This window comes from Montipora capricornis, chromosome 6 (genome assembly GCF_036669925.1).
Source record: "Montipora capricornis isolate CH-2021 chromosome 6, ASM3666992v2, whole genome shotgun sequence".
NCBI classification, from domain to species: Eukaryota; Metazoa; Cnidaria; class Anthozoa; order Scleractinia; family Acroporidae; genus Montipora; species Montipora capricornis.
In genome coordinates, this window is record NC_090888.1 from 5,904,392 (window position 1) to 5,916,891 (window position 12,500).

At 39.7% G+C, this 12,500-nt stretch overlaps 1 protein-coding gene across 1 annotated transcript in view; it reads right to left on the minus strand.

Annotated features, from left to right (window-relative positions):
* The window catches only part of LOC138051356 (uncharacterized), a 52,947-nt gene that overhangs the window by 8,348 nt on the left and 32,099 nt on the right, over window positions 1-12,500 (minus strand). The window contains exons 5-7 of the mRNA XM_068897552.1: window positions 8,177-8,393; window positions 3,928-5,297; window positions 3,206-3,349 (exon numbers count right to left, since the gene is read on the minus strand). Of these exons, the coding sequence (XP_068753653.1) occupies window positions 3,206-3,349; window positions 3,928-5,297; window positions 8,177-8,393 (1,731 nt within the window). The remainder of the gene's footprint in view (window positions 1-3,205; window positions 3,350-3,927; window positions 5,298-8,176; window positions 8,394-12,500) is intronic.

The window sequence follows — 12,500 nt, forward strand, 5'->3', positions numbered from 1 at the left end:
ACTTAAAGTTTAAATGACCACCGTCAACTGGCAGAAGCTATATAGAACGATCGAAGAAGCACAGGTTGAAATCACCGCTTCGAAAGCCATCTTTGTTTATATTACAGCGCGCGGTTGGAAAACTGGATACTACAATTTTCAACAGCCAATCAGACAAAAGTCTCCTTTGTTACCTGAACACGAAAAGCATCGACTGTCAAGAGCTTTGCTGACGTAGCGTGGCTCTGTAGCCGCGTCGAGCCACAGAAAGAGCGCGAAAATTAAGCCTCGATCAGGTGTGTGTGAGTGTCTGACCTGGCTTGGGCCTGCGATCCAATCAACACGCAGTCCCTGGTCAGCGGTCAACTTCAAAAAAACAGCTGATCTCGATAAGGTCTAACTTGAGCCCGCTATATAGTCACGTGATATTGGTCAGCGAATACCTTGTTTTGACAGGTGTCAATTGACCATAACATTGATTTCCAATATCAAAGATGTATGCTGTAAACTAGTTAGTGTCAAATGTAGTATTGCCTCCTGGATGAGCTCTAAACTTTAATTAGCCCGTGATATGGTTACGTGTACTGGTCACATTGGCATACATGAAGGGGCGGACGGACGTACGGACGTACTACGTACGTACGTTGTACGTACGGACGTTGATGACGTTATGGCTATAAAACCAAATTTTCTCACATCGATGGGTTACCATATTTTCTTAACTATTGTGCTCCGCGCGCGCGCGCCTTCGGCGCGCGCGGAGCTCCGCTATTATTATTATTATTATTATTATTATTATTATTATTATCTATTTATTTATTTATTTTTTTCATGCTGTTGCTCAAGGTATTGGTGATGAGAGCGTTCATCATTCTCGTCAGAAGTTGGTAACCCAGAGCGAATATCGATCTCTCTCATTTGGCCTTGGCCAATCAGTTTATGTAAGAGATCTCTTGCTTACGTCATTGTCTAACTTTTAGAGTCCATGTCCCTCCAAGTAAGGCCCAATCAGATTGGGCCTAGTGACTGCGACTTTCCTGATTGGTCCGCAACCAATGAAGTAGCCGCACGAGGTATTGCACGTGCTAAATGCAAAATCGTGAGCGGAACACAATGCCGCTACGTTTTGTTCCCGCAAGAAGGGACTTAGACCCGTTTTAAACGTCGCATTTTACATGCGCCGAATCTAATGCAAATGAGAAAAAAATCTATTGTTTTCGCTCATTTGCATTAGATTCGGCACATGTAAAATGCGACGTTTAGAACGGGCTTTAAAGTTCTACGGAGCGGTCGTCGAAGAGAACGCCACAAAACAACATTGTCATTGGTTATTAAAAGAGGAAAAGTAATCACCAAAGTTGAGGTTTTGATGACAACGCAACCGTCCAAATGTGAAACTTTTATTCTCTATTTTTTCTCTAAAACCGCTCGTACCAATTTAATTTTAGGATACTTCGCCCATATTGTACGATGCGAACGAGATGGTCAAACCGTGAGACACTTACGATAGTGCAAAGTCATATTTTGAGGTGACGTATTCATGGACGTTGCGGTCAGAGATCTTAATCTCCCTAAAACCTAGCAGTAGCCGTTCTACAAAAAGAATACCGTAAACTGATTCGCAGAACGAGACTTTTGGGTTATGAAATTATGTTCTCGTTTAGAGTCAAGAGAACCGCAATTCGATATACCGGTAAAGAAGACAATACAAGGTTGAATCAGAGATAAATTGAAGTGTATTTGACGGTGGAGACATTTATAACTCCAGATGAAGTGAGCGGAGTTTTTAGGAAGAGCGATACTCACCGTTACGTCACCTACTGTCATTAATGTGCCAACCAGAGATCTATTGGTTGTCGAAACAAAGGTGCTTTTGTTATGCGGTTGGCAAAATTCAAATATCAAAAGAATTGTTTATAAACAGTGAATATCGCTTTTACCATTACTGCGATTTTTAGTCCTACTATGATAAAAATTAAAAAAAAAAACACTTTTTTTTTTTCCTTCATATTTTGAAAGTGTGATTGCTTAATGCTTGACTGGCAAGATTTTGAGCTTTGATTTTTATCCAGAGGCTGTTTACTTTGAGTGAAGTTTTGGATTCCACGGTCCGCCATTACTCACGTTCCAAACTAACCGATTGGATCTCAGAGCTTTGGATCTAAGGTAAAGTGACGTCATTGACTCACTAGCTTAAACTTTCAGCGTGTAAATGCAGCCTACTATATACACAAAACACGAGCTTAAAAGTCTGAAAGCGCAAAATTTCCGTGTTGCACATTAATTCAGCCGCGTACACACGCATTGCATTCTTGAACTATCGAGTTGTTAACGTCATTTTCTCCTCAATCCAGCGCTCTCGAGATTTTAAAGTTAGTAATGGCGGACCATTAAATGGGAAAATTCCAGTTAAAATAAAGATATATCTTTTTTTAAAATCAAGTCTTAAAACTTGCGTCACTTAGCGAGTTTTGTTAAAATAGTTTTGAAATCCAAAGAAAAATAAAAATTGCTTTTTTGGTCACAGTAGCACTTTAAAGGGGCTCCGTCACGTCATTTAGACAAATTCAGCCACTGGGAACTGGCAACCAAATCAAGAGTAACGTAAAAAGAACTTCTTTAAACATTGAAGAAAAGTTTGAAATGATAAAACAGCAAATACAAATTAAAGGAGGCTAGGATGGTCAAGCTTGAAGAAGATTAAGAGCCTGTTTACATGGAAGGAGTGTGCCCCGGCTGACCGAGTTATACGTATGGGAGGGTTACCCGCCTTTAAACGAAATTCAACCAAGCGGGATGGCTGTCTTTCTGAGTGGTCCACTAAGCACAACAAACAAGATGGCGGACAAAAGAAACGTTTTGGCGGGAGCTTTAATTTCATTATTTCTTGTTCCGCCAACGGCCGCTTTTCCGGCAGTGACTAAGGAAACTATTTTGCACGTTTTTTGTCACTTCGTTGAGTAGATTGTACATGGGGTTGTTGCAAACTGTTCAGCTTAACAGCTTTTCAAAGTTTATATCTGTTGCTTGTAATTTAAATTACAGACTGTTTTGGTCACGACGCTTTGATCTGTGTTGTTAAAGGTTTTTTTTTTTCGGGGGAGGGGGGGGGGGGGTTACGTAAATTGCATAGCGAGTATGGGCGAGTAACTGATAAAAGTTCTCACAATGAACTGCACTGCCGTGATAGAGTCGTTTTGAATTCATGTTGAGACAGTAGACCTACCGTATCCTATGAATCCTTTAATGAGAACTTGGTCAATGATCACAAAGAAAGACACAAGAAGAGCAGGAACTCCCCATCCGTACAAACAGTATCCCACTAAGCGTTTACTGTGGTTTCCTTGACGATTCGGTCCACGCCCGCCGTCTAGGTATTAAAAGAAAGAAAGATTTAACAATGGTACTCGAGAGTTTCAAACTCTACAAGAGAGTTCGAAGTCATGGACAGCTCTGTAAAATCAATCAGAAGGTGTAAGATTGTTGACGCAAGAATCCAATGCGGCCTATTTTTTGATTTTGATATACGTCACGATGTGTCCCCTTGCTCTCCTGCGCAACTTCAACTTAACCGTGTTTTCACGCAATTAGAAGCACGGCGATTTTGATAAGCGTCACGATGTGTCCAGTTGCAATTCCCTGCAACCTCCGCATCGCTCACGTTGGGAATACTGAAAAATCAAAACCACAAATTGTCCCCCAAACTCCAGTCCTCAGAGTAAAGATAAACATCTGCATTTTTACCCAAACCAAGACAAAATGCACACTTGTGTTGGAAAATCAAAATCAGACGCGCATCTAATTACGTGCATTGAGTTCTGGACATCAGTGTTTTTGGCCGGCCGGAATCTTCTGTTTTTTGATGGTGAAGGAGCAACTGATCAGAGATTTAAATATACCCTTTTGAGAGTACCCCTCCCCCCAAAGTAAACGTATTCTTGAACTTACCTGAGGAAGTAAATGTCTTGTGGACATCATATGCCATAGCATTCATCCACGTGAAAGAGCATAAGACAAAGTAATGAAGAAAAATACCAATGACATGGCAATTCTCCTGACTGGAAGTCTTCATTGCTGCGAGAAAGACGCCTTGATACAGCAGCAAAGATAGCGACAAGTTGATGATTATCCTTCCAGGCAAGTTGCGCAGTTCAGAAAATAGAGTATATTTTGCCAGCATGAGAAGAAGGGATGCCATTGACGTAATGCAGCCAGCTGAAGTCATTATTTGGAGAGAGGTTGGTATCGTTTTAGTGAGGTAGCCTGTTGTTCGCTCTACGGTTATCACCGTCACATTTCTTGAAAAGTTGACGCAAAGTAGCAAAATATTACCGCAAATTTTATACCTCGTTTTCCCGTATATCATGTGGTGAGGTTTAATGTAGACCGTACCATTAGGTCGTTGTTCATAATCGCTTTGGTTGAAAGGTACGAAAGTACAGTTCAAATTTAACAACAATCTTGTTTCGTTTGACATGAAATCAACGGGTAATGTTTGTTCATTCTGGAAAACGTGTGATCGTTGTAAGCTGACAATGCTTTTACAGTTTCCAACGTATGGGTCGTACACCTCGTCAGAAGCACAGTACCAAACGTGGCTTATATTTTGTTCCAAAGCTTTGACTGTAACCCTGTTCTCGAAGGAGGAAGTAAAATCAAACAGGATAGTCAGGGACGGGAAAGGGATATCAGAAGGTGGTTTTGGGGGGAAATCAATCTTCAAAGAGCTTGGCTTAAATCCGTTACACAATGCGCATTGCAGATTTCGAAATCTTATTATCGTGTTGTTCCGGCTCACGAAATTAACAGGAAAAGCATATCCTAGGCACTGTGATTGGCAGTACGATCCATTTTTCTTCCGACCAATCCCCGAACAGTCTTGAAAACGAGGGATGCATTGCTTCATGTATTGCACCCAAGTTTTTCTGATTTTTACTGAACAGTTGGAATGCGCGAAGCGCATTAAATCACTAAGATTGAACACCGTTGTGTTAAAATTGAACACCGTTGTGTTAAACCATTCACTACAATCCGCCTCGAGTTTCCAGTAGGTTGTATTCACTGCGCCATTGCACCTTGCACAAAAAACGTTTCTGTAAGTAATGCGCCTGTCACGATCAAACACGGGCCAATCATTTAACACATCGCTTCCATCTTCATTTTGACAATTACGGCGCACATTTTCATCTGTCCAGTTCCTTGGACATGTGCTCCACACTGCAAAACCAACATATTTTGTAACGTCTTGGTTTACGACTGGGCGGCAGATCTCATGTTGGCTTAGTGGGTTTCCTCGAGGGTTGACACGTTTTCTGCACCTGTAAATGATAACGATAACGATAGTGAAAATAACCACTCCATTAAAGTTTAATTATAGCATAACAGAAGCATACAATTTGCCCACGGGTAAATGGTTATGACGAAAACACCTGACGCCGTGCAATTTTCCCCCCTGATCACTATACTCAAGAAAATGCTGAAATTTATGCGCAGTTTTATGAAAAAAAGACTTTTAACCCGTTAAGGGGTATTTTACTCGAACCATCGGCAAAGCGATTTGCAACCCTAAGTGAAAGCCTACTCGACAACCCTAACCCTAACTCTCTACTGAAATAACTCTATTGATAGTTAACCTCCATTAGAATTTGTATGGTTTAAACATCCCGTGCTATTCAAATTTATTTGTGATTGATATAATATTTACATGTACATTTCTCTCGCGCTATTTCTCACAAATCAGTGCAGTCGTTTCGTTTGAATAACCCCATTCTTGTAGTCCTTCGGTTGAACTGATTTAAGCCCCATTTACTCTAGCAAGTTTTCCTTGACAAGTTTTCCTTGTCAACTTTTTCTTGGCAGTGTAAATGGACAAACATGACAAGTTTTTCCTTGACAAGAGTCCTTCTTCAAAAACTAGCATGCTAGTTTTTGAACAAGCACACTTGTCAAGGAAAAACTTGTCCTATTTTCCATTTACACTACCAAGGAAAACTTGTCAAGGAAAAACTTGTCAAGAAAAACTTGCAACTGTGTACAGTCGGCAAGTTTTCCTTGGCACGTGGGCTTGTCGAGGAAAACTTGCTAGTGTAAATGAGGCTTTAAGGTTTGCTTTATTTTTCAAATTGAAGAAACACTGAGTACGAACGATCGGTTCGCAACACAACAACATTAAATCAATTTTTAGAGACGGTCATCGCCAACAGCAGCCTGAAAATTTCAAGCTTAAACGTAATGCCTTTTTTTCAAGCTTTCTTTTCGCTATTGTCTTAGTTCCATTCATATCATTGCGCTTGAAGGTAATGGTTTTCGTGCAATGCAAATACACTCGCAGTACTAAATATTTGTATTCGTATTTATATATTTTCACGGCGCTTTCAATTTTACGTAATATATCAAACACGAGAAGGAGTATTTCATCGGTTATCCAAATGCCGAGAAGCGAGTTGAAAAACGAGGCCGAAGGCCGAGTTTTTTAACCGATTTCGAGGTGGTTGGATATCTGATGAAACACTCTTTTGAGTGTTTGATATTGCTTCTCAAAGGAATCAGTATTTTAAGAGATATTTGGGATTAAAGTTGGCGAAATCTTATGCTAATTAAGACCACATATCCAAACTTCCTTCACGGTAGTGATTTCTTTTGTTTTTGGCTTATGAATTATTAATGAGTTTGAGAATAGTAGATGAAACACTGATGAAACGACACCATACCCTTTGCTAAGCACCCACATTTTGCCTCGCGAGAGTGCAAATGCATAACCCATCGAGGAAACAAAATTAATGTTTCTGGGGAATATTTTGAAACGGCTCCGTCTCTCTGACCCGCACGTGATTTCCAGACGACAGTTTCTTAACAAAGGGAAAGGAATGTGTGGCTCGTTTCAGGGAGAGGAACGCGTGACGAGTTCCCAAGAAAGTCTGCGTTAGACGCTGAAATTACACGTATGATTTCCGACCAAATTGCACTCCACTCAGTTCAATTACCGTTATAAATAGGAGAATATAGAAGCAAGAGCCGATACACCGTTGAATAATTGTGAATTGTTTTGTACTGTTTCGGCTAGTCAAACCAGGGCTCTCAACCTAAAGTGAAAATTTGACTGTATGAAAGGTATTTTCATGTGCATAAATTAATGCTCACCGAAGACAATAACACACAAAAAAAGTCAAAATTTCTCAACATTTGTGTTCAGGCTTGTTGTTATAAAAAGAAAAGTAAGTTTGAAGTGATCCTCGCACTTCGCTGAACAATTTAAGCAATTGTCTCTTTTCGACAACTGAACAATTCAGGTGGCTTCACTAGGATTCGAACACAGGACGTCTGCGATGTCGGTGCAATGTACATGTTCTATAGATTATATAGCTTATATAGAAGATAATTATATATTATATAGCGATTCCGATGCAAAGCTCCGTCTATAGATTATATTATATAGGTTACATAGATTCAGAAGCTCATGACCTTGAAGGATGGGGTGAATAGGGGTCAGCAAATCCGTCGCTCGGTGCTAATTTTTCGCAAAATCCGCCAATCTGCAGCACTATTAGAGAAGTGAGCACCAAAGAAATTTCAGTAACTTAACTGACGTTAAAAAAATTACCTATCACAAAATTAGCCTACTGTTAATCCGGCGCCCAAGTCTCATAGTCGTTCCTAACAAGAACGTGGACCCTCTATCGAGTTCTGAAACGTCAGTTTCCGTCTCCTCCTCATCAGATCTAATATCATATTCAGTCACCTCATCGTCAGCATTGTCTGGCCGGAAGCCGAAATCCCGGGGTCCTAGAGTTTTCTGAAGTCCCATTGCATTGAAGGTCAAAGATGTGTTACAGCGGTTATCAGTTAGACGCACCCCTGAAAGACCTTTTTTAGAAATGTTTCCATGACGGTACTCCATGAATTTTTCTTGGAAACATTTGATTGACGTCCACCTAAATTTCATTTTCAAATATGAAAAAATGTCGTTGAGGGGCGCTAGTTACTGATAACCGCTATAAAATCTAATCTAGTTCTAAGGTCAGGCAGAAAATAAAATTGAAACCGACCACTAAGTTAATTTCCGCGATCCGCACTTCAAAACAAACAAAATCCATAATCCACGCTGAAATATTGAAGACATCCATGATCCGCTAATAGATCATATAGGTTACTAGATTACACAGGTTATATAGACAGTCGCTTATAACTTTTTACTTACAATTTGTTGAAATCAAAGCAGCAGTCGCCATATTCGTCACAAAATTTATCGCAGAAACATCGTAATGATTCCGTGCCGTTCTTCGGAATATCTGAAGCGTTTCTCTCGTCCACACCACACCTATTGCTGCAACTGTATCTCTTCAAGGGCTCTGTTCCGCTAAAATGCTCTTCTTGAAAATCACCGATTTGCTCGGCCCAATGTGTTCCTCGCAGATCTACGCAGATGCAAATAATTACGTAAGAATGAGAACTGAATAAACAGGAAGAATTTGTTTAGAAAATATTAGATTATTATAAAGATTTCCATGGGTGGTCATCTCCGCCATGTTGGTGAATGAAAACAAAAATCTCTCATCAGCTTCTTCTGTTCGTCTACTAGCAATTGTACATTATATTATTATCTGTCTCTAGAGATTTGTTGCAAACCATCTATTGCAAATTGAGAACGAAAAGAGAGGCACTATTGTGAGTTCAGAGGATATGGTTTGATAGGCCACTAAAAATACCATTATACTCTTTGTTTTCCTGCTTTTCTTGGGACTTGGAATGGTCCTAAGAGTAAATGGGAACAGTGCTTATGCAAAATTTTGGAAGGCAAAGAAAGAGTATTATGGTACTTTTGAAAGTGGCCTAAACTTAAAAGACTGTGTTACTTGTTATAGAGCGTTTTCACTGACGTAATTAAAATGGATGCTAATTTAATGAAACAAAAGAAACTATTTGCGTAAAAATAGAACTCAATTCCCCGAGGATTAGTCTGAAACACAAACATGGCCACCGTTTCTTTGTTTTGGAACACCAACATGGCCACCGTGACGTCACGTGAAAACGCTTTATTGTTAATTGTTAATAGTGGTATGCGATGCCGATGGTCTGTTATGTTACTCCGAGGACTGCTTTAGGCTTGTTTGCGTGCGCCTGTGGTTAATTCTCTCGTAGGGAAGTATTTGCAGAAGTACGGTGCTCTTTAGAAAGCGCTCTATTCTCGATCGTAAGCCGTTACACCGGTATAGGTCTCCACTCTTGTAATCTGAAGATTCTTTTGTGATGACCGAACGTAGCACATTAAACTAGAATTAAGGGTATTTGGAGGACGCCAGAAACTGACGAAGGAATTTTCAAAGTTTGTCTCTTGCAGGTGCTTTTTACATTTTGGTACATTTTTAGCTGCGCTGTTCTCATCCTGACTACAACCTGATGTAAGGGTAATTGGAGAACGCCAGCCAGTAACGAGGAATTTTCAAATTTTGTCTCCAAATTCACTGGAAAACTTGAACCATTTACAGACTTCAAAAAAGTTGGTAAAATCTCTGTTAAATGTCCACATTTTCTTTGTAAATTACAATCTCTGTAAATTTGCACACTTACAGAGATTTTGTAACTCCATAAAAAGTCTGTAAAATTTACCACATTTTCGTCCTTACGATGACATAAAATGTGTACAAAATCTCAATAAAATCTATGTAAATTGAAGGAAAAATTTACAGAGATTTTATGCGACAAGTACAAAATGTCTGTAAAATCTCTTTACTTTCTCTGTAAAATTTACACGAGAAAAAATCTCTGTAAATCCATCCATATAAAATGTTAGTGTTATCTCTGTAAAAAGTGAGTGAGAAGAATGCATGAAATGTCTATAAAATGCGTACAAAAACCCTCAAAAAACTAGAGGGGAAAAGTATGTGAAATGTTTTTAAATGTTGATGTTTTAGCGCACAAAATCTCAACAAAATGTGCACAAATCTCTGTAAATTAAGTATTTAAAACCTGACAGAAGGCAGGAAATGTCCATAAAATGTCTGTAAAAATGGAGGGGTAAAGTATGTGAAATGTTTTTAAAATATTGGTGTTTTAGTGCACAAAATCTCAGCAAAGTGTTTACAATATCTCTGGAAATAATAGCATTCAAAACCTGACGCGAGCCAGGAAATGTTAATAAAAAGCGAAATGGATGAAAGGTTAGTCGATTTTACGTAGAAAAAAAAGAAAAAAGAAAATGAGTTACCATTAACTTTTTCAACAGAGCCAAAATGGTGTCCACTTTCGAGAAACAGCCACATCGTTTATAACAGTTTTAATTCTGGTTTTCTTGTTTTAATACACACTTTCAATGCCAAACTAGCAATCGCGAAATTCTTACACTAACGGGAAATAATACTTTTAGATCCGCGTTGTCGTCGCCGTCGTCTTCGTCCTTGGTTAAGCTTCAATTAATGTGTCAAGCTGTCCAAACAAGGAACTATTTTGCCCCAGTGCTTGAAAACATCAGGAAGAATTACTTTTAAATAGAAATCTTCCCCACTGTTGTCAAGTTGTTTATCAGCGTCGGGGGCTGTTAGTGAAGTTTGATGTTTGGGAGACGACGCCGGCTACGAGAACTCGATGAACCAATAGGACCAACGAACAAAAACAAAAGCTCTGGCTAGGGTTGTTCGAAGCATGGTTAGCACTAACCAGCGTTAAATACTATGGAAACCGATAGGTTTTGATATCACTTGTCCCCTGCACGCCCTGTACGTGCGTTTTACACTAGTATTAGGGAGCTTTAGCAACGACGACGGGAACGACAACGAGAACGTCTTGTAAAAACATAAACTCACGTTATTGCGATGACTTCGCAACTGTCCGAAGCTTTTTTAATGTGAGAAAGGTGTGGCAGTGCCTCAGGAATGAAACCGGTATTAGCGGCACTTAATTTAGGGGAGAAAAATGAAAATTTATCTCCAAGTGCTAAAGTTTTCCATAACACTTAAAAATTGGTTATTTCACGTTGTCGCTTTGCTAACGACGGCAAATAAATGGACAAAAATGAAAAACGCACGTGCAGGGCGTGCAAAGCTATTGTTTTTGTCCACTAAATATGCAAATTTGTGACGTTCTCGTTGCCGTCGCCGTTGTCGTTGCTAAAGCTCCCTATTGTGTATATTTTTATGCCGTTCTCGCTCTGACAAAGACGTGAATTGACCACATTTGAGATGATGGGGAAAACGTGAGCGCATGACCATAAATTTTAATTTTTCTCTCTAAATATTCACACTGCCTTCCTCACCTATTGTATCTCTGGAATGTTGATACACGCTTCCCATGCCGAGCGAATTGGGATAAATGGGAAATTATTACAATAACTTGAAAATATATTCTTAGACAACGTTATCGTAGCTATCGTTGCCGTCCTTGCTCGAGGTCCTTATTAAACTGGAAAAGGTAAAAAAGGTAAAGTCTGCTACTAGGAATATTTCTCCTCCCCACCCCCTCCTGGATGGGATGCAAGTCCATCGCAGGGCTACCCCCAATATTAAATTCGCCGGTACCCATTTATGCGCCTGGGTGGAGAGAGGTACCATCAGAGTAAAGTGCCTCGCCCAAGAACATAACATAATATATTTATATATCATATTACTTAAAATGAAAGAAGAAAAGAGGACAGGGCAACGGGAGGGGGAGAGATAAAAGTAAGATTTTTACACGGTGTGTGCTCTCGAAAGGATAGGGAGTTTAATTAAGAAACGACGATGGCTAGGGCAACGAAAACTCCAAAAAGCAGAAATATTATTGGTTAAAAGAACCAAAATGATCGTGCTGCACGTACGGCACGCAATTTTGAACAATTCTCTCCCGTACTCGTCAAAATTATTAAGTGAAATGACCAAATTTAAGGTTTTGACGACAACAAGGACAAACTACGGTGAATCTTTCAGTCTCACTCTTTACGTCAAAGCCGTCGGTACCAATCCAGTTATAGGACACTTCACCCATATTGTATAATATAAACAAGATGGAATAATCCCGAAATACTTATAATAGCTCAAACGTATATTTTGAAGTGACGTTTTCGTCGCAGTAGCCGTCGTGGTTTCTTAAACTCCCTAATAACCGCGTGGTAGCAAGGTCACAAATACCTAACCTCAAAACAATAGATGGGGATACAATACATTGACACGAGTCACCCCCAACCCTAGCCTGTCATGTCACGCACTTCAACTCACGCATTTAAATATGATATTTCTCGGCAACAACAATTCATCGTAACTTCTATTCGCCAGCACATATCTCCCTTAAGATTTCTCTCCCTGTAAATGAGCACTTTAAGATCTAAGTCACGGTCGTCAACAAAAACGACGTCGGTTAAAAGAGGAAACATAATTGTGCAGCACGCATTTTTGCACATATTTTTGCGGTGCTCTTAACAACAACAGGGATCTTTAACAACGAAAACGGCGACGGCAACGAGAACGTCACAAATTTGCATATTTAGTGGGCAAAAACAATAGCTTGCACGCTCTGCAGGTGCGTTTCCACTCTTGTCCATTTCCTTGCGGTCG